The sequence below is a fragment of the Cucumis melo genome, chromosome 4 (assembly GCF_025177605.1).
Source record: "Cucumis melo cultivar AY chromosome 4, USDA_Cmelo_AY_1.0, whole genome shotgun sequence".
Taxonomy (NCBI): Eukaryota; Viridiplantae; Streptophyta; class Magnoliopsida; order Cucurbitales; family Cucurbitaceae; genus Cucumis; species Cucumis melo.
The window spans coordinates 15,671,303-15,695,027 of NC_066860.1; the positions used below are offsets into that span (position 1 = coordinate 15,671,303).

Here is a 23,725-nt window from a genome sequence, read left to right on the forward strand (position 1 = left end):
TATTTTTTTATATTTACTTTTATGATGTTTTTTATAAGTAGAAATAGTATATGTCCCCTATGTTCAAAATGGATCTTATAATATATATGTTCTATTAGAAGTATAGTTGACTGATTCTCTTTGTTTTGTATTACTTGGTATATTTGTAGGTCAGATTATTTGTGTTTTCAATACTTAGATTATGTTCTAGTTTATTACAATGATTTTTTCAACAATTTGGACAACTATATCAATTATAGTGTATTATATAATATGAAGTATATATATGCAAAATAATTAAATATACATGTATATATATGAGAAAGTATATGTTAAATATATATCTTAATATGATGTATATATTATGTAACTTATCAAATATCTGTAATTGTTATAATTATATTTGATCTAAACATTGTATATATTTAAAATAACTAAACTAAATATGTGCACAAACATAATAATTTTACAATATATATATATATGTCCGAATAATATATGAGAAGCATGTATGTTTTTTTTTTCAATATGTTTATCGACACACAAAATAAACCATGGTATATTTTTTACTATATAAAATTTTGTAAAAGAAAAAATAAAAATGATAAAAACATACATAAATTTGTACAAAATTCGAGCAATATAAGAACACATGAATGGAAAAAAAAAAAAAAGGAAAAAATTAAAATGTAAACTTTATATAGGTAATACAATGTTTTAGGTCATAATAGTTATGATTATATATAATACATAATTGGGTAAGTCTTACAAACTTGAATATATAATCCACTTAAAATTAAGTGAACAAAATTTTAAAACAAAGCAAAATTAATAAACTCCACTTTTCTTACTTTTAGGGTACACAAGTTTGTGATTCTAAATACCTCTCCCACTGTTTTAGAAAGAAAAAAAAAAGAGCCAAAATGAAATTAGTTTGATATTAATTTCTTTTATGTAAAAAAAAAAAAAAAAAAAAAAAAAAAGTAACATTTGTCCCACAAATTTGCACTAATTTCTTGCACCCACCTAACACTTTACCTAAACTTTTTGGCCTTTATGGGGAGGCTCTTTCCTTTTTCTATTCCCACCTTCTTTCTTTTGGTTATGGTTATAATGTTTAATTAAACTAGGTAAATGTATTTTCATAAAATAAAAAAATGTAGATAGAGAGGGAGAGAAATAAATCATTTAGAGAAAGACAATATCTTTCATTACAAGCCTTTATAAGTCCATTTCAAATTAGCCCATAAAGTTGACATCTTTGTCTTTTACTTCAACCATAACAATTTATAATAAGACATCTAATCTATACTTTGATTATATTCAATTATTATAATCATACACAAAACTTCATTACCATTTAGTATATCTTCTTTGATTTTATCTATATTAATCTTCCACTCTTTATTTAATATTATACAATTTATAAAAATAAAAAAAAATCATTTTTTTCGTTTCCATTCTTAATTTTATGGAATTCTATTCCATATACTTTCAACAATTTAATTTTAATCAATAGCTAGATTTTATTATTTAAAATTCGTTGAAATTAAGTAGAGGATAAAGAATATTTATTGAAAGTATATAAAATAAGATAGAACTATTGGAAGTACATATAGTAAAATTCTTAATGAATAAATTTTATACCATTTAAATATATTTGATAGTGTAACTTCTCTAACAAATGGATGAATGATTAAATTAATAAAATAAATATTGAGTGATTTTTTTTAAAATAAAATTATCTATAATTCGTAGCTACAAAATTGTTAAATAAATGTTATTTTTAATTTCTATAATAATCATATTGGAATATATCAAACTTCAATTGTAATTGACATAATCTTTTATTCTCAAATTATAAAGTTTGATTTTCTTTATCTCACAGTTGTTTTAATAGATAAAAACATAATCAAAATTATTGTTTTGAAAAGAGACTGAAATTAAATAACATACACATATAACATATATGGAACTTTAGTAAAATAAGAAATAATATTATAAAAATATAAGGAAAAAAAAAGGTGAAAAAAAGTCATATGTCTAAAGGTGGTGGGGTAGGCTTTATTGGATCTCCTTTACCAAAGTGAAACCAATATGAACAAAAGAAAATTACAAAAAATTATAAATAGGCTACACATTTGATCCCATAATAATTATCTTATACAAATTTAGTGCACGAAAAAGTGCTAGTTTTTCGTATGGTAGAATGAATTAAAATATCTATAATTATAGTAAAATATATTAAGCCTATCAATCATAGATCACGTATATTATGATTTTTTGTTATATTTGTTAATAATTTCAATTATTTTTAAAATTTGAATGACCCTTCGATGAACGAAAAAGTGATCGAAATGGTAATAAGTAAATAAATAAAAATTAAACAAAAACTATTACAAATAATAATACTGTAAACCAAACAATTACATATATAATGAAATTTTAGAATCTAGCGATAATATGATTCTAAAATTAAATCATATATTTTTAATATTTTGGATTATTTTATTATAAAAGAAACTCAAAATTTAAAATCATATATATAGTTTTCAAAAAGGGGCTTTACTTTAATTTATTTGATTTTTTTTTTATATAAATCAAGTGGACTCTAAAAAATCGATTAACTAAAATTAGATGTGCATTAACTCAATTTTTTTTTTTATTTGTTTGTTTGTTTATTTGATTATTATTATTCGAGTTTAATATCTCTGGTGAAGAAGATGAAGACAAAGACAAACGTTAAATTTCTAATCACAATGGACTTCAATTACCAAATATTTATTTATATTTAATTTCCTTAACATATATATTTAATTTTAATTAATTTTATATATTTTAATGATTGATACTTTTAAAAACAATCTTTTGCACTAGTTTTTCCTTTTTCTTTTTTTTTTTTAATGATTGTAAAACAGTTATTTTATTAAATTAAAGTATGCTTAAAACATATGTAAATAGATGGTTTTTTATAAAGAAAAATAAATCAATTTTGTAATATTTTAATGTATTTTTGTATATGCTCCATGAATTTAACACTACTACTCATTTTGAATTGAATTTGTGAAGGTTTCAAGAAAGTTCTAAAATTAAAGAGGGTTTCTTTGAAACCCATTAAAAAGAAATTTTAAACTAAATTTGTATTAGATTAGAAGTTTTAAAACTATATAGAACCAATATTAAATAAAGCTCAAAATCTAGGTTTAAAAAATATAAACACAAAATCTAGTTTTATACCAAGTCAAGCATGCATCCATATCGTCAAGCTGAAGAGCAACACTTCTGTAACAAAGTTCTCTTTATATTTTCACATTCAAATCTCCATGGAATTAAGATCGTTTTCTTAATATATATATATATATATATAAACAAAAACATCCCAATTTTTTAAGGAGAAAAATGAAAGAACAAAAAAGTTTATACTATAAATGCAGGGGAATTTCTCTTATTATAATATTAACACAAAGATTTTACATGTTCTTAATATTGTTTAAAAAAAAAACACAAATATTAGACAAAAATTAACATCGTCAATTTTCAACCCATCGGAGGCAACATGGCCGCCGGCCAGTCGACAATTGATTTTTTTTTAAAAAAAATCTTTTTTACTCTGCTGTCTTCTGCAACCGCAATTTCTTGTAAAAGCGATTAATAAATTCCTCTGCCGCTTTATCCACGTGGCAGTCCTCATCGGCACCTCCGGCCACTGGAAACGGCGAGTCAGTGACTCTGAGCTGCCGAACAAACATCGGACTCCGACCAAACCCAGGTAATGCAGGGGAAGCCACTTCAGCCGCCATGTCATTATTATTATTGTTAAGAGCCTCCCAAACAGCCTTGAAAGCGTTCATGGCAGCCACGTCATCGTCGAGTGTATTAGGCGCGTGAGCACAGGCGAAGAAATGGCGTCGTTTGTTGAAGGTGTAATGAAAACTAGGAAAAGCGGGGGTGTTGGTGCAGCTAAATTCGTAGTGACCGGCAGCGGCGGCGAGATCGAGGCCGTGGTGGTTGCGGCGGAAAGGGGCAAGGGAGAAGGCGAGACCAGAGACGCCGTCGTGGTGGTGGAACATGAGATTCTTCAGAGCTTTTCCTGTGAGCTTGCGGCGTTTAGAGATGAGATTTGTGAGATCAACCATGAGCTTGCTTTTGGAAATACCTTTCCTTAGCATGTAATATGCTATACGTACCATATTCCATATTTTCTTTGATATCACTTCCAAATTTTGCTCCATTTTCTCCCCTTTTTTTGGTATATTCTTCAAATGTTGAGAAGAAGAAAAAAAAAGGGAAAAAATGAGGAGGGATTTCTAAAGGGATTTGAATTTTGGTTGAGAATTGAGAGATAAGGGTAGAGAACTTGAAGGGTTATATATACATAAAAAGAAAATGGGAAAGGAAAAGGAAAGGGAAAGGGAAAGGGAAAGGGTGGATTAAAAAAATAAAAATAAAAATAAAAACCGATGATTAAAAATTATAACTGTTGAATATACGTTGGATGCAAGGTATTGCTGCAAATTAGAGAAATATAGCTCTTAGAATTCTACCACGTGTATGCGTGTTTGACAATTAAAAAAGAACTAAACTATGTTGGAACAATGTAATTTCACACGTTAATAAATGATTTATTAATTTATTTAATATCTATTGTTAAATCCGTAATTCTGTAGAGTTGTTTAAATGATTATTAATAAAAGAAGTACCATATAAAAATTTTCATATTAATTAATTGTAATATTAAAATTTTTCCTCCTACATTATATATTTCTTTTCATATAAATAAAATAACTTTTCTTTGAAGTACCATGTGTTTTAGAATGTATGTAACTTTTTAAATTTCCAATTTTTAAAATGAGTCATTTAAATTTTTTTAAAGATATTTAGAAATGACTCAAAAAAAGTTTTGAAAATTTATTTAGAAGACTTTTGGAAAAAGAAAGGTTCCTTTTCTTATTGGCAATCCAAATAAGGTTTTAATATAGGATAACAATGGATTATTTGTGTTCAATTTTGGTAATGATTTTATTTGTTTGTTTTTAAAATTTATGTTTCTTCCCATTCTTATCTTAAAGAAACATGTGAGATAATAGTGGAATCTTAAAAAAAAAAATTTTGGTTTTCTAAAATTAAGTTTGTACATATTATTTTAACTTAATGTTTTTTTTTATATATATATCATAATTAATTAGGAGGGTTTTTAAAACCCATGGCAAGTAATTCTGAATTTTATTTTTTTTTAAAAAAAAGTTCTTAATACTTTTGTTTTTAGAATTTGGCTAAAACAAAATGTTTGCTTAGGAAAAGATGTAAAACATAATGAATTAAGAATTATGAAAAAAGAAAAAACAAATGCAGTTCTTTCAAAATTAAAGATAAAAAAGACAATATCTACCAGACGAAGTTTGCATTTTTTTTTTTTTTTTTAGTTTTCTAAAAACTTAATTTAATTTTGAAAACATATATAAGAAGTGGATATATAGAAAAACATAGGAAACCTAGAAGTAGTGTTTTATAAGTTTTTTTTTTTTTTTTTTAAATTAGGTATTCATCAAAATGACCTTTTTTTTTGTACCAATACTTAAAGAGTGACATTTCAAATTTCTTACAAATTTGATAGTAAACATTTCTTTTACTAGTTGTTTAGGGATATGCTTTCTTTTACCCTATTTTTAATATTTGTCATGATAGAAGTATATAAAATTGGTGTGTGAATTAATAAAATAAAATATTCTATCACTTAACAATGTGTCAAAATCAAAGAAAGGATTATATGTTCCATTCTGCTAATCTTTGAAACTCTCATTTCAAATATTAGAGTAAAAAAGTTGGAAAAGAATTTATATATAAAAAATAATAGAGAAGAAAAAATAGATAACGACAAAAATGTACCGATTCGTCCTAGATCAAAAGTGTATAGTATTTTTTGTAACTCCATGTTTTACTACGATTGAGATTGTAAAAGAAGTCCCAAACTCACATTATAAATATATTTTCAAATAGCTTACTTTCAAGTAGTACGATTAGATAATTTGAGACGAACAACAAAGGAAAAGACTCCACAAACTCAAGAAAACTCTAGTTGTGTGTCTCAAGGTTGCTCACTATCGCGAAAGTATATATTACTGCTATCTATTTTTACTCGTTGTCAACCATAACAACCAACCTAATAGAATAGGCTCGACCCAAATTAACTCTTTTAGGCCCATGTTTATATTAGGCTTGCTATTTTCTATTATGATATAATCTTGTTGTTTTAGTATGATTTCTGAAATAAAAAGGATGTTTTTTTTTAAAGTGAAAGTTATAATTTAATGAAAAAATCAATAATTAAAATGAAAATCTTCAAACTTAAATTTTATGTTTCACAGATAAAATTGTAACATTTTAAAATTTAGAGACTATACTAAAAACAAACTTGTAAAATAATATAATAACATTTGAAAATCTAAAGATCAAGCAAAAATCAGATCTAAAATGTTACGAGGAGTTTTACTTCTATAGTTTAAATAGGGATTCCATATTATAAGTTGGACTTAAATATTTTAATGTGCTTCAATTTCACACAAACGTAGAGCCCAAATAATTAATTCTATTATGATAATATTATAATCAAAATTACCCTTTAATTATTTTTCTTTTGGTGATTTTGTTCAAAAAAAATTTCCTCTGTCCAATCTCTCTCTCACTTTTCGATCTCTCCCCGTCCATTCTTTCTTATTCCATTCATCTTCTTCTAATTTTTTCAATGAGTGCATATTCGTTTCATATTATTGATTATGTGTATGAAACTGTAAAATATAGTATGTCAGTGAAATTTTCAAGTAAATTTTTTCGATAAAAAAAATTACAGTGAATGAAGTAGATATGTCATGTAATTTACAGTATATATCCCTATTTACAGTTAGTCAAGTATATATACCATGTCATTTTCTTTTGTTTTGCATTCTTTTTCATATATTCCACGTAATTTAATAATTTCTTATATATATTTATTATATTTCATCAAAGTTGTATTAACTTTCATATATTAAAAGTTCATTTGTAAAATCCTACAAAACTATTTTCAATTTAAATAGATCATTATATGCCCCTGTATATTTAATATAATATTGGATATGTGTGCACATACCTAATAGGAAATGATACAAATATATGAGTCACCATTTACGTGTTATTGTAAATATGCAGGAGTATATAATGATCATATAATAATAAAATATTTGAAATATATAATAAATATGTATCACTGCTTATGTATTCTTATAAAAATGAAAATGTATACAATGACCACAATATATAATCATTTTAATAATGCAATCTTATATATTAATAAAGGGACACGAAATTCATTATATATTGTATACTATATTTAAAAAGAAAGTTCATTAATCGCACACTGATATTTAAATAAGAAAGGGAAAAAAGTTAATTATATATTATATACTATATTTTACAATTCAAGAAAGAAAATTAATAACATGAAACTAATAATTGAAGACCAGAAAAATTCATAATTATTTTTTTTTCAGCAACTTGAACGGATAAAATAATATGATATATGCACCCACCAGATAAGTGGATGGAAAAAGGATAAAAGACGTTGGATAGGAGATGATCGAAAAAATAAATATTGATCGGAATTTGAATCAAATCGGATGGAATTGGATGAAAGACAACGTAAAGTGGACAAAAAATAGTGAAAGATACCGGAAGAGGTAAACAGTAAATAGAAAATATTTGCTCAATGTGCAATTAAGACAAAAACATTATTTGCGTAGAAAATATTCATATATCATTTCTAAATTTGACTAAAATATATACTATAATTAATTTGTATATAATGTAATAAAAATAAGATTAAATTATTATATATTTATTTTATTAAATAGATAAGTTTTAAGATTCATAACCACTATGTTATTTATTATTATATAATTTCGAATATATATATATATTATTTGTAATTAATGTTAGGAATAAAATGATGTTTGAATCTTAGTTAAATTAATGAAATTTTGAAACATGAAGTGTAAAGTATGTCTTCTCTTTAAAACTTTCGAAATATATTTTACATTTTTTTTCAAGGTCTTATAGTTTCATTTTGTCGGGTATATAATTGGGAAAAGCCCATTGATGTGGGCCTCTATGAACAAATTGGGCTCTATTATCACGTAACGGACACAAATTGATTTCAATCAAAGCCCAGATTCAACTTTCAACGCTATACCATCGTCCCGTAAATTAGATTCGCCATTGAAGACTAGCACGAACTTGGAACTCAATTTCTGTACCTTCTTCTTCTTCCATCCTTCGCATCGCTCCTTTAGAACCCTATCTAATCGGCTCTACATTCCTCGAGGTATGGATGCTTCCCTTCATTTCATCCTTATCACGATTACTCTTATTACTCAATATTTTCTTATTATTCATTTTTATTTGTTGAATTCATGCATGTTTTCCGTGTCATTTTCTGCAATTTATGGTTTCCTCATGATCAACTTGTTTTTTTTCTTCTCTTGAAGGTCTTATTGATTTTAGCTGGTTAATTGGTTGATTTGTCCCCGTTTTGTTTGTATGATCATAAAACTTGAAACTAGGGCATAGGGTTATAATTGGATCTGATCGAGTTACAATGATAGTGAATGTTACGTACATTAGCTTTTCTTTTGGTTTGGTTGGCTGGGTTCCCATTCCCACCCGTAAGGAGTTTGTTGATTCAATTGACTATAATTTAAGCTTGTGATTTAACGTCCTCTTGTTTTAGTTTTACCAATGTGTTGCAACAAAAAGTGAGGACAGATTCTTCCTTTAGTATCAGAAATCAGACTTCTTATGTTTGTTTTGATGACAACAATTCCGAACTATTCTTTACTAGAATTTTTTGCCTTCCTAAGAAACTAAATTCTATATCTTGTACCTGGACTTCCAAATAAAATTGGCCACGGTACCTTTTTGCGAAAAGCTGAACATTGAACACTTTCCACAAAATTTAGAAATGATACCTGAACGTCCTCATTGGTGTTTTATGTGTAGGGAAGTAGGGGAAAAATTTGAACGTGTTTTCTTTAATGACTATTTTTTTAGCAGAATACGGTGGTTGGTGTTTTGAACTTCTTATATTAGGTTGTTTGGCACTCGAAACATCCAAGATTTCCTTTTGTATCTTCTGACCAGTCTCTGTTTAGTTGGTCTAGCTTAGATTTCGTTGCTAAAAGGTGCCTTGAACAAATTGTTGGGACAACTGGCTGGAAAGGTTGCAACCTGAAGTGGATCTGGCATGAGATGTTCTTTTTTTGTCTTCGCTTCTTGACTGTATACATTTTCTACTATGTTATTTCTTATCCCAAAAATGAAGATTTTTATGGAACCCTACGTGCGCTGTTTCCATTTATGACCATTTTTTGTTTTCTATTTCTAATATGTTATTTCTTATCCGTAGAAAAAAGAGAAGTGTGCTGTTGAATCATGCATGGTCTATTTCCTTCTTGAGTATTGTACTTTTGCTGTTTCTAATGTGCTGTTACTTATCCTTAAAAGAAAGTAGAGTTTGGTGAAATTGTGCTTGCTCGGTTCTGTTCTTGATTGTTACATTTTTCTATTTCTAATTTTGTTATTTCTTATCCAAAAGATGAAGAGTTATGTAGACTCGAGCTTACTCTATTTTTTAATTTCAGTTTACTAGTTATTTATGTCCACTTTTTCGGCTGTTCAACATTTCGGCAAGGAGTAATGCACTCTTGTGTAGGAGTCAGCACGTTATACTGTAACTTTTAGTTTCTTCATCCATTTTTCTTTTGAGCTTTGTTTATTAAGCTGCATTATTCCGAGTCAATTTTTTTTTTATATTATACCATTTTTACAATGTGCTATTAATGGCTAATCAAACTCTAGGAAGGATAGAAAAAATAGGTCCTACGGGAGGAGTATTCTTACTGACATTGAATTGTGATAACCCGTAGCTTAAGATTATATTGATGTTTAGAATGAGAGACATCTAACTTTAGAAGTTTCCCTTTGTTGTTTATGAAAAATATCATCTTTTAAGATGTGGCTTTTCCACAGAGATCAACGAGGAAAATCGTGTACCGATTTTAGTTCCTATTACTCATTTGTGGAATTAGTTGTCAGAGAAGATGCCTGGTCAAAAGATTGAAACTGGTCATCAAGACACTATCCATGATGTTGCGATGGATTATTACGGTAAGCGTGTTGCATCAGCTTCATCTGACCAAACCATCAAGATCACTGGTGTAAGCAACTCAGCCACTCAGCATCTTGCAACGCTTACCGGTCACCAAGGACCTGTATGGCAGGTTGCCTGGGCACACCCAAAATTTGGCCCCTTGCTTGCTTCATGTTCTTATGATGGTCGGGTCATAATATGGAAGGAAGGCAATCAAAATGAGTGGTCACAAGCCCATATATTCGATGATCATAAATCATCTGTTAACTCAATTGCTTGGGCCCCTCATGAAGTGGGTCTTTGTTTGGCATGTGGTTCATCTGATGGCAATATCTCTGTATTCACTGCAAGAGCAGACGGTGGTTGGGACACCTCTAGGATCGATCAAGCTCACCCAGTTGGAGTCACATCTGTTTCATGGGCTCCATCTACCACACCAGGTGCTCTTGTCGGATCCGCTTTACTCGATCCTGTTCAGAAGCTATGCTCAGGCGGTTGCGACAATACAGTGAAGGTGTGGAAGCTGTACAATGGAGTTTGGAAGATGGATTGCTTTCCAGCTCTCCAAATGCACACTGATTGGGTTAGAGATGTTTCATGGGCTCCTAACCTTGGTCTGCCGAAATCGACAATTGCAAGCGCATCTCAAGACGGGAAAGTTGTTATCTGGACCGTAGTCAAAGAAGGAGATCAATGGGAAGGTAAGGTTCTAAAGGACTTTAAAACCCCTGTTTGGAGGGTATCATGGTCGTTAACGGGCAATATCCTGGCCGTGGCTGATGGAAATAACAATGTTAGTTTATGGAAAGAAGCAGTGGATGGTGATTGGCAGCAGGTTTCAACTGTTGACCCTTAATGTCCTCTTTTTTACTTTTTTTCTTAACAACAGATTTTGGTATACTTTACACAATTTTAACTCTGTAAGAGATCAAAATTACCAAGAGATTTAGAGAGCCTGGGATTTCTTTTTAACTTCTTGTTTGTTGTCACAGGTGCTTTTATCTTTTGCATCTAATAAGTTTGATGAATTCTGTTTTGTTTTCTATCACACTCCAACTTAGACCATTCAGAATGAGGTGGTGGATCGTAAATTCAACATTATGTGTTAACCCATAGTTCATATTATTCCCATAAGTATTTTTAGAAATATTATTTTGCTTCCTGTACGTTTGGTTTTGGTTTTTTTTTTCTTTACTTTTAAAATATTCATTTTAGTTTTTATAATTTTAACTTTGATTTATTTTGATCTTGAAATTTAAAAAGTGACACTTGGATTGAGACATGTGAATTGAGATATACTCTATCTAATACAAATATGTTAGTGGATAGACGCATGCTTTGGCAACCTGACAGACATTTTGTTGTTTCAAGTCATGCAAGAAGAATGCTTTTAAGAATTAAAATTGTTTTCTTGTTGTGGTTTAAATTCTCATTAATTAAGGGGGTAGGGGTCATGTAAGCTTATAATTATTAAGTTTAACATTTGCCTACGATAAGGGTAAACTTAAAAAAAAAAAAAAGAAAAATTGTCAAATCGTAAAGGCTTAGGGATAGGAACTAAGTTAGAAAAGCACATCAACATATATATATATATATATATATATATATATATATATATATATATATATATATATATATATATCGTCAATTAAAGTCCTACTTTTTCATTTGAAGCAATTTGTTGTGTGTAGCTAATTCTATAAATGTTATGTGTAATAATTTGTCAACAACTCTTTCTTCATTTTACTAATGGTGATACATATTGGCCTTTTTAGTTAGGTGGAATAATGTTTCTATTTAATTTTATCACATACTAGACATTATCGTTTTAACTCACTAACTCAATTGATAAAAAAATTAAAAATATCGATATCAATATATATATATATATTAATAATTCAGACTTGTAGATATATCAATTGATATTACTTTAAGAAAATTACAAATATCACAGTAAATTTACATAAATATTGCAACTTGTTTGAAGTTTTGGAACATAATTATTGAAGTAATAAACCTACATTTAAGCAAATAAATCAATTATGATAAAGTTTGGGCGCTGCATCCATTTTATGCATCCCTCTCTCTCATCACTAGCATAAAAAGTTTTAAATATTTTAAAAATAAAATGAGAAATTTTTTTAAAATGGTATATTATGATTGGACAATTTGCCACGTGGGCGCTAGTCGAGATGCACTATTATTAAAATATTTTAACATACATAATTTGAAATATGTCATGCATGGAGTATCAATGTGAACAATAATATCAATAGAATGATACCTTGTTTATTAAACTATGTTTCATCTAAATGAGAATGGGTTCAAAAAAATATAGATGATATAGAAATTTTAAGTTTGAGTCTAAGTCTTCATCATTTTTACAACAAACTTGTGGTCGTCTGTATTTATGTCTTTTAATTGTATGCTACGATTAAGCATGGACGTAAAACTAGAAGACACATTTTATTATGATATGAATCATATCTTTTTAATTACCTATGCAATACCAACATTCTTTTCCATATCTACATGTTTTTAACATTTTTTTTTCAAAAATGATAGTTTTAAAGAAGAGGCAAAATTCAAATGAGTTCATGTTTGAGGTGACGTTTCAGTAGAAAAAAATTTAAGTGAGATTAAAAACACATAACATATAGGCTTTTTTTTCTTCTTTTTTTTCCTCAAATTTTATTTTTTAGAAATAAAATAATTTTTGACGATAAATAAAGCAAAATTCGTATCAACTCAACAAGTTTAAATGGTCACCCACTTCGAACATAGTTTTCGTTTTTTTCTTTTTTCTTTTTATGGATTTTAAAAATCAATTTTGAAAACGAAAGTTTTGGATGGAAGAGAAGAGTAGAAGTTCAGAAAAGTTGGAAGTCGGGAAAAAGCTAATTATTGGGGAAAAAACTACATCAAAAGACTTCATATATATATATATAGCATAGAGACAACTCTTATATATCCATAATGTTTGTGCACTATATCTCCATGGTATATATTTTCATCCATATAATTCAAAGCTAATTCTTTGAATTATAAAAATTTGTTTGGTTTCATATATACTTCAACTGTTTCTATTAATATCCAATAACTATTTATTTTAATTTGGATTTAAAAATACTCTAACTAACCAATTTTCCTTTTACTTTTTTATTTCCATATGATCAAATGATTGGGTTAGTTGTAGTTAGTGGTTGGAGTTAATTGACACAATTTAATACAAATGAAGGAGAGGATAACTATTAAATACTCACCTCTTATCTAGAAATTGATTTTTGTCAAACCAAATTATTTCATAAACTCATTTTTAGGGTAAAAAATATTATTTGATGTAGTTTTAAATACTAATTATTTTGTCGAAATTAAGTAATTCTTTTTCTAAGATAAAAAGTATTTGAAAATTTTAACCAAAACACACAGATTTAATTTAGAAAATGAATTTCATACGGATGGAAGAGCAATACTTCGTAGAATTAAGTAAGGAGTTTGATCTCTATTTGTTCTCACTCTCCATCCTTAATTTCCATCAAGTTCTCAAAATTTGGAGTCAAGTAAAAGAAAAATTTCTCAAAAATGTTTGTTGTTAAACTCATTTTTTATTACAGTGATTTTTAAACGAAACAAAATAAATTTTAACTATTTTAAAATAACTTATAACGGTGCATTTAAAAAAATTTTAAGCATAAATTTAAAGTCGGTCTATTAAAGTATTTTTAAAGAATAGTATCTTAGTATGGATGTCTACATATATAAATGGCAAATAACTTTTTAAGAAAAAGAAAGAATCCATATGATAATATGAAAAATAAAGAAGGTGTTTTGGAGTAGTACTCATTGGATTGATTCGGCACGTGCCTTGACATGACATAGACAATGCACGTGCGAAGAGGCATAATAGAAAAGGTAATTCGAAATTGGCCCCTACGATTAGATTCTCATCTCTTATACTCTTTTGATGAAAATACTCGTCAAACTTGACAATGACAACACAAACAAAATCTTAGATTATACACATAATTGCAAAATTTCAATTATGTTTCTAAATATTAGAGAACCATATTTTTATCTTTCACATTTAAAAAATTGTTCCAAAAGATACTTTGGATATAAAATTGTTCAAAATAATATATTTTCTATTAAAATAAGGGTGAAAATTGACATATAACAGCTCATGTGTATAAATTAAAAGCTACCTATACAACAAAATTAAAATTAAAATTGATACTAACTCAAAATACATAATTAAAATCATCTATATGGTCCTCCATGTTACTTGTCATGTCAATATTATTATATATCATGCATTTTAATTTTTACATATTCGTTATCGCATCGATTTTCATCTTATATTAATGTTAAAAAGCTTTCTAATTATACAATAATAAATGAAACTCTTAAACATCTAAAAGCTTAGTAGTACTTAGGGGTGTAAATAGGTTGGATTGGAGAATTTTTTGAACCAACTTAAATTTTCTGATTGGTCATATTCAATCCAAAGAGCCCAAAAGATTCAACCCAATTCAAACTTCAAAATTGGAGTTAGGTTAGACTAAATTTTCAGGATATTTATTTCTTTTCTTTTCTTTTTTAAGCATATTTTCTATTGACTTGAAATATTTAAATTTGTCTACGACACATATTAATAACTAAAATTTCATAAAATTCAAATATTAAATATCAAAATCTAACCTATATATGCAATATGATATTTATGTTAATATATATATATATATATATATATATATATATATTAATAATATTAGAAATTTGAGTTGAATTAGGTTAACAATAATTTTTAAAAATGTAATCCGAATCCAATTCCATATGACAAAAACATAAAAAATTCAACTAAACTCAATCAAGTCCTACTCTTACAACTTAGATTAAGTAATTCGAGTTATTTAGATTGTCGAGTTATTTGAATACTCCTAACAGTATTAAGTTGGACAACTACTTAAAACGCGTTTGTGTTACACCTCTTTTATAAAAAGAGTTTGGAGATAAACAGAAGTTTGGGTATATTTTGTATAATTAAATTGAAATAAAATAAAAGTGTGGAATATATAAACTATTCTTTTTAATTATTAAAAAGAAAAGAGAGAAAGAAAAGAAGAAAAAAGAAAAGAAAAGAAAAGGGGAAGGGTTGAGGAGTGTCACATGATCCCTGACACATTCCCACCTTTGTCACGTGCTTATCAAACCCTACTACTCCCACCCCCTCTCTCATAAAACCTCCATTTTTTTAAATTAAAAGGAAAAAAAAAAAGTCTTTACATAAATAGATTTTCTTTTAGTCTAATCAAAGTTGAACATAATATTTTGTATTGCTTTGCTTCAACTTTGGTTTCTTCATTTTTAATATTCTCTCCATTCATAATTTCATTAATTGGTCAACATATTATTATTTCAACATCACTACTTCATATTTTTACTTTTATCTGAACCACAAAAAACCCTTTATAACCTGAGAATTAACCTTGTTTTTAAAAAATATATGAACTAAATTTAGATATTTGAAATTATAAAAGTTGGGTCATAAAAAAACTTATCTTTCTTGGGGATCTACTCGAATACTTTTAATTTGTAGAGATTATCAAAATCCTTAACAAAGATAGTTTTGGATTTAATTAGATAAGATGTCGTATGTTATTGAAGATAGTTTTTTCATGCTCTCGAATGAATGCTTTGAGATATTTTCTTTTTTTGTAATAGAGCTTACAAAAAGGTTATTCATGTTGTTGTGTTGGTAGAAGCCACGTTTCCGAGTGATATTTTCCGTAGTGTCTCTTCTACGAGTGGGATTGAATGAGTTTTTTTAGACTTTTTCCAAACATGGCGTCTTTCTCTTTGTCAAATATCTTATATGTATTTAGTCTTTAAATATTAAAAAGAAAAAAAAAACTAAAATAGTATTTAAGACTCGTTTAGTATAATATATAGGCTCGTTTTCTTTGAATTTTTTAAAAGTAATTTAAATACATAACACATATTATTTGGGTTTGAATTTTTAGTCTTAAAAAAAGTACATATCAATTAGCAATTACAACATTTTGCTTAATTTGAAAATACAAGGAGTTGTTAATAACTCATCATTTAATGTATTTCCTCCCTAAGTTTATCTTTTACTAATCTCTCTGTCACTCTAACTTTTAACTTTCTCTATGTTTTTTTTCATTTCTACAATTCTTCTCTCTCTAACATGTTTCATATCTACTCAAAAAGTATAATCTAGATACGATACATGTATGTGTGCATATATAAAATATTATGCCATAATTTAATTTTTATGGTAGTGGACTAAACATGGAATCAGTAGAAACTAAATAGCTAAAATTTAATTTCCATTCATATTCTAAAAGTTAAAAAGTGCTAGTATATATGGAGAGTAAATAAAATTTATCGAAGAAGACTATTTTATTTGAAAAAATAACCTACATGAACTCACCAAGAAGTGATCTCTTTATACATTTCAATAAGTTCTATGAGAAAGAAAAATCAAAATATTAAAGCAACAACTGTGATAAATATTTTAAAAGAGATACTATTCTTTGTTTTAAAAAAAAATCAATGTATTGCATGTGACATTTTATTTTATTGAATTGTATTTTTTTAAACTTTTTTTACCCGTTCGTACTAAATCAAACTAACATTTCAATTTCGTTCATAAATAATAAATCACGATAACGTTAATGCTCATAAACAAGATTAATAGTGTTAATACGAGTTATCGGACATGAACTTGAGTTAATAGTTTAAATATTATATTGGGTTGATTTAGAGAAATAGTTTGTGTATTAGAGTTAAAGAAAGTAGTAATTTAACATTATCCTTAATGTTAATCCAAACCAAAGGCATGGAATTTTTACAAAGTTGAGCTGTAAGCATCGTGCTTAAACGTGGGTTTAGGAATATAATTAGAGGTTAAAGATAGTGATGATTGGCCAACACCAAATTAAACAATAATATAATTATATTAATAATTTATATTACAAAACAGAGAAATTTTAAAATATTACAAAAAATCACTTATCCCAAGAAAGAAAAATTATTAGGTGCAGAGGAATCGTCTGTAAATTTTTTTGACATTATTGGATTTAAGACACTTCGACATGACCTGCAAAGCTTCATTTCTTAATTTATTAGGGTTTTCATTTTTTTAATTTCCCTATTACAACTTATTTATTTAAAAGAAAATAAATTTGTTTAATTTTCAATACTAAATTATCAAATTACCTTTGATAATTCATAATTAAACTATTGTTTTAGTGTCTTTGGTTTCAATTAAAAGGACTGGTCAGCAAATTTAAGAAGAAAGCACTAATGTGGTTTCCTTATTTAAACCTCTCTTTCTTTCATGTAAAACTTATAACAAAATTTGAAAATATTTTGATATCGTAAGAATGGAGTACAACTAAAACACAAAATCCGAAAAACATACTATTAAAATGAAATGAAGAAATTATATAATTTTTTTTTCAAGTTTTTCATCTTTCTTCGAATTTTATGGATTTCTATGAAACATGTGTCTCACAAGTTTATAAAATATCATTATTTATATAGATAATATGGAAAAGATGGGGTGTTACTAAAAAACGAGTATCTTCAAGACATTTGGCATAGGAGTTGAATGAGAAGGACTGTGACACATGACTATATGAACACTAAGCATAATGGATAATGTGCATTTACTTTACCAATATTTATAATACTTAAAAAAGTTTAGATAAATTTGAAATATATATATAGATTAAAAATAATATGTTAAATTATAAGAGTTCTCTTTGCTAGGTTTTTAGTTTTTAAAAATTAAATCTATAAACGTATTTTTCACTTCTAATTTTTTAATTATAAGTTATCTACGTTTGATCATAGTTTAAAACCACAAAAGTGCATAACTTAGTTCAATGACCACCTGTGACCATTCGAGGTTTAAATTTTTACCTCCCAATTTATATTAAAAAAAGAAAACTAGCCTAGATAGATGTCTACCAAAAAATACTTATTAAGTGTAAAAAATATTTTAAAACACTTAAGAGTCTATCCAAATAAATTATTAATTTTGAAAAAACTAAAACAAATTAGTGACAAATGAGACTTAAATTGTTGAAATTTGAAGTTTAGATTTATTTTATTTTCATGAACTTTTAATTTCTTGTGTTTAATAAGTTCCTCAGCTTAAAAAAGATCCAATAAGTTATTTGTGAACTAATTTTAGATTCTGTCTAATATGTTTCAAATATCAAAATCTTAAAAATAAACCAATGTATTCAATATAACATTTATAAATTTAAGTTTTATATTTAACATTAGAAGATATACTTTTTTTTTTCTAATATTGAATAGATCAAATAACTATTAAATACAAGGTTATAAGTTAAAAAGATATGTTGATCACAAATTTTAAGATTAAAAGATTTATTAGTTATTTTTAAAACTCGTAAGTACGTTAGATATAAATTTAAAATCTTATGAAAAACACAAAATTTAAAATTTAAAGACTGTATTACATATAATTGAACCAAAGTTAAAAGGTAGAATTCAATTCATTCTAATGAAAATGTTTGGTGAGATCCTAATTTCAATAAATTCATGTGATTAAGCTTAGTTTCTTACATATGTTTATATATTCCAATGAAAATCTTTAGCAACACCCTAATTTCAAATAATAGGCCACGAGATTATTAGCAAATTTTTCTTTCTCTCTCTCTCTCTCTTTTTTTTTTTTTTAAATTTTATAATGTTGTGATAATAGATTGTATAATTATTTTAACACACCCCTAAATGATTTATTAATTTATTAACTATTTATTGAGAGAATTTCACGTTATTTATAAAAGTTTAGTGTGTAACAAACAATTAATTAAAATTTTCATACTTACTACTAAAAATATACCAAGTTTTTTTTTGGAAAATTTCTAATACTTCATTATATTTTTTCGCATCTATTAAGAATTGTGTAAGACTTATATCATAAATATTTATTTAATAAATTAATAAATAAGTTAACGACGTGTCAAATAATCAATAGAATAATATATACATGACCGATTTTTGTTTTATCTATCAGCTTCTAGACTTACCAAGTGCTATATCCCTATTTTATGAACCTAAGCTTAGATGATCATTTAATTAAAGAAATTGTTATTATTTTTCATAATTTCAAAATCATCTTTTCTCTACTTTTTCTTACGATTTTTTTTTATATCTAAATGTTTTAGGAACACAAATATAAAAATAACGTCCAAGTATTTATGATTTTAATTGTACTATATTTTATATACAAAATGTAATTATTAATTTTCTTTAATATAACAAGAAAAAAAAACACCACAATATTTATGATTTTAATTATAATATATTTTATTTACAAAATATAAGGGTTAATTTTCTTTAATATAACAAGAAAAAAAAAACCACAATATTTATGATTTTAATTATACTATATTTTATATACAAACTATAGTGGTTAATTTTTTACGAGATACCAAAATATTTATGACCTATTTTTAAAATAATATTTACGATCCTATCCATGTAGCCAGATGCAAATGATGTGTAAGATCTTAAAAAAAATGTTAAATATTGGTATATCATTTAGATTTTGGTGGGTGTGAGTGAATGATTAATCGTTTGTTGATGGAAGTATTTTTGGTATTTTTAGCTGGTGGCCAATTAATTGTTTGTTAATTGAAGCAATTTTGGTACTTTTAGTTGATGGGGTTTTTCTGTTTTAAAAATTATTTTGTATAAATATTTTGTTGGTTATATTTTTTTAAAAAAACCCAAAAATATAATACTAATTAAAATAATGGTCATATAAAAAATCTTAAAAGTATTTGTTTCATTTAGTGGAAAAATGAATTGTTATGGCTTTTATGAATTTTCTTTATTTGTGTTTTGTTTTGTTTTGTTTTTTATGTATTTATGTTTACAATAATTTCACTAAAAGTGATGTCTATAGGAAATGAGGTTGGAAGCTTTAAACTCAAATTAAAAGGTATTATTAAAAAAAGTTGTAAATAGTAAAATTAGTGAAAAAAATTATGAAATATAACAAAATTTAAAATTTTATAAATAATACACAAAAATAGTAGGACTTTTTGGTATGTATATTTATTTATAGAAAATGTAGAAGTAAATTAGAATATGAAAATTGGATATATGTTATAAATATTTTAGTTTGGATTAAAAAAAAAAAAGAGAGAGAGAGAGAGAGAAGGATGGGAAGGGAGAGTTGGGAGAAGGGGAAACAGAGTGATTGAAAAATGTGGATTCCATTGGCACCCCTATTGTATTCCTAAAAATGGAGTAGTTTCATTAAATTACTCAAAAGTAAATAAATGGAAATAAATTATTTTATAAAAAATTGAAATATAGAGACAGAAGACACCTCAGTTGTGTAGAATTAAAACACAGCCCATAGCCACCCCTATTAGTTCCCCCAAAAGGAAAAATTAGAAAAAACTAATAATAATAATAATAATAATAATAATAAAATAAACTTTACAGAACTTGCATGTCACTTGCTCTTTATTAAATTCAATTTTATCTTCATGCATCAAAGTATGCCCCCATAAGTTTCATATATTTGCACTTAACCCCCTCCTCTCCCTTCTCAAAAACCCCATTCCACACTCCACTCTGCCTAAGTCAATTTACTTTCCATTCACTTCCTCTTCATTAATGGAACTCCCCGAGTATCTTGTCGGTGGCTACCACGGCACCGGAGCCTCTCAATTTTCGCCCCACAATAAAAAATCCACCTCCGAACATTTCCCTGTCGATGAATATTTATTGGACTTCTCCAATGAAGATGTCGCAATGCATGGCGGTTTCTTCGATAATGTCGCCGGAAATTGCAGTGATAATTCCTCCACTCTTACTGCTATTGACAGCTGCAATTCGTCTGTCTCTGGCGGCGATAACCAGTTGTTAGGAAAATTTGAGTCCGGAAGTTTCTGTGAAGCTCAATTCTCCAGCGAACTCTGCATTCCGGTAATGGAAATTCTTAATGGAAGTTAAAAAATTCGACTTCATTTGTTTGATGGTTCAATTCTGATTGAAATAATTTGGATAATGATTAAGTCTGTTTCTCTTTTTCAGTGCGATGATTTGGCGGAACTCGAATGGCTGTCGAATTTCGTTGAAGAATCATTTTCGACGGAGGAGATTGATAAGGATTTTCCAGCAATTCCATTCATCTCCGGAGGAATAAGTTCGGCGGCGACTCCAGAAACATCATCGTCCTCCGGAGCGACAGCGTTTGGTTACGGAAATGCAAAAACGACAACGTTTTTCCACAGCGAAGCTCTCACGCTCCCCGGCAAAGCCCGAAGCAAACGTTCACGCGCAACTCCTTGCGACTGGTCGACGCGGCTCCTCCAAGCGACGGCGCCGGAGAAAACGGAAGGGGCGATGGGGAAGCCGGAAACGACGTCGGGTCGGAAATGCCTACATTGCGCGGCGGAGAAGACGCCGCAGTGGCGGACTGGGCCGATGGGCCCAAAAACGCTTTGCAATGCTTGTGGGGTCAGGTACAAGTCGGGTCGGCTTGTACCTGAATACCGACCCGCTTCCAGTCCGACATTTGTATCGACGAAGCACTCGAATTCTCACCGGAAGGTGATGGAGCTCCGACGGCAAAAGGAGATGCAACATCAAGAGCAGTTTGTAAGTCAAAGTTCGATATTCAGCAGATCCAACGGCTGTGATGAGTACTTAATCCACCGTCACAACGGCGGTGATTTTAGTCACATGATGTAGAATTTTGAAGTAAAAAGGGATAGAAAGACAGTAAAAAAGGAAAAAAGAGAAAGAATTTAATTGATTATGCATCTTTTTTTTTTTTTTTTTTTTTTTTTATTTAAAACTTTTGGAATTAAAAAAGAGGGAGAGAAGATAATCATAATGATTATGGTGGGGCTGAGTTGTTGTACGGACTATTTTTAGGCATCTTTCTTTTTTTAATGATTAAAACGAAATTGCATGAAAAATCTTCATTTCTTTCTACTTTAATTTCAGAAGAGAACAACAAGTGTGGGGGACTCCCATTTGGCATTTCTACAACATCACTTGTGGGTTTTCTGAAAAATTATTTAAAAAGAAGGGTTAAAAAGCAAAAGCTAAGGATGAAGTATCCTTATCATATCCACCCTAAATTCTTTACTATATATTTCAATTAATGTAACAATTACCAATGTGTCGCTACTTATAATTTGAGTTATTGTGTTTTCTGACACTCCATTCATTTCTCAAGTAATGTAAGATTGCAATTTTAACTATAATTGCATTGAGTCTGATATTGGTATTGCTTTACCTAAATCCTAAACATTTGAATTTCGTTTTTTACTAAGATTTTGTTAGGTGAGATATATGTGACTCTTTTAATTAACAAAAATTTCCCCTTTTTTTAAGACTATTCTGCTCATTTTGACAAGAGGGTGTTTTGCCCTCTCCTAGATCAAACTCCAGTAACATAAATTAGAGTCCAACGATGTTTTGACTAAACTTTTTCATGTACAGTCAAATTATCCCTCGTTTGTTTTTAAGTAATAGCCGATTCAAATGGAAAAGAAACATAGAACTGAATCAACTGATGATGTCCAACTACCACAAAACTAATGGTTTGTTTTTTATTGGTTTAGTTTTTTATTTTTCGTTTTAGGTCCAATTTTGACTTTTCATTCTTATTCTTTAATTACTTTTTTACAATTTTATTCAGCTTTTGTTTTGAATTGGACTTTTTTTTCCCTTTTATTTCTCAAATTACAATTTGGCTTTATATCTTTGTTGTAGAATAAAATTGAGTAATTTTGTTTATCTATTACAATCTCTTGTGAGATGAATTGAGCTACGCGTAATAATACCACAAATTTAGATTTTTCTTACTAACTTTTTTTTTTCATAAAAAATGAGATGAAACCAATAATTATTTGTTCTATTATAAATACAAACTAATAACTTCCAATTTTATACTAAGAACATTAAACACAACTAATAGATGGACTTGGATCATTTCGGCTTACTGGCTTTTATTTATTTATTTATTTGTTTTGTTTTGTTTTGTTTTCCTCCACATTAATTATGCTACATATAACTACTAGGTAATAACATTTTCGTGATCAATTACTTAAAAAAAAAAAAAAAGAGTCTACATAAATTAGCTTTTGGAAAAAGAGCAAAATTAAATATAGAACATTTAAAGCTATATTGAAAGAGTTTTTTTTCTTTTTAAAAAAATATTTTTTATGAACCAATAAATCAAAGTCAATTAAATATGAGTTATCAATAATATTAGTGGAATAAATGACTTTCACCATTACCCATCAATTCACAATAATGTGAACTCTTCATATATATAGAATTTTTATAGTCAAATAACTGTCTCAATTATATATATATATATATTAAGAATTACCTCCTCAAAGTTAAAATACATACATATATATATATATATATATATATATATATATATATATATATATATATATATATATATATATATATTAAATTGTCCCTTTCCAAAGTCCCATTCACATGGAAACTAATTTAAAAAGC

At 27.4% G+C, this 23,725-nt stretch overlaps 3 protein-coding genes across 4 annotated transcripts; 2 read left to right on the forward strand and 1 right to left on the reverse strand.

Moving 5' to 3' along the window:
* Nucleotides 1-3,395: 3,395 nt before the first annotated feature.
* LOC103490087 (uncharacterized) lies at nucleotides 3,396-4,340 on the reverse strand. The gene has a single exon (XM_017044893.2). The coding sequence runs from the start codon at nucleotides 4,209-4,211 to the stop codon at nucleotides 3,585-3,587; it is 627 nt and encodes a 208-aa protein (XP_016900382.2). The 5' UTR covers nucleotides 4,212-4,340; the 3' UTR covers nucleotides 3,396-3,584.
* Nucleotides 4,341-8,184: 3,844 nt separating this feature from the next.
* LOC103489960 (protein transport protein SEC13 homolog B) lies at nucleotides 8,185-11,131 on the forward strand. Of its 2 annotated transcripts, XM_051084360.1 has the most exons (3): nucleotides 8,231-8,335; nucleotides 9,651-9,739; nucleotides 10,039-11,131. In XM_051084360.1, the coding sequence occupies exon 3, from the start codon at nucleotides 10,110-10,112 to the stop codon at nucleotides 11,013-11,015; it is 906 nt and encodes a 301-aa protein (XP_050940317.1). In that variant the 5' UTR covers nucleotides 8,231-8,335; nucleotides 9,651-9,739; nucleotides 10,039-10,109; the 3' UTR covers nucleotides 11,016-11,131. The 2 variants fall into 2 exon arrangements, with proteins under 2 accessions (XP_016900431.1, XP_050940317.1); XM_017044942.2 differs by lacking the exon at nucleotides 9,651-9,739 and having other exon boundaries at nucleotides 8,185-8,335.
* Nucleotides 11,132-20,777: 9,646 nt separating this feature from the next.
* On the forward strand, nucleotides 20,778-22,161 carry LOC103489961 (GATA transcription factor 4-like). Its single transcript, XM_008449315.3, has 2 exons — nucleotides 20,778-21,163; nucleotides 21,272-22,161. The coding sequence occupies exons 1-2, from the start codon at nucleotides 20,852-20,854 to the stop codon at nucleotides 21,929-21,931; spliced, it is 972 nt and encodes a 323-aa protein (XP_008447537.2). The 5' UTR covers nucleotides 20,778-20,851; the 3' UTR covers nucleotides 21,932-22,161.
* The last annotated feature ends 1,564 nt before the right edge of the window (nucleotides 22,162-23,725 follow it).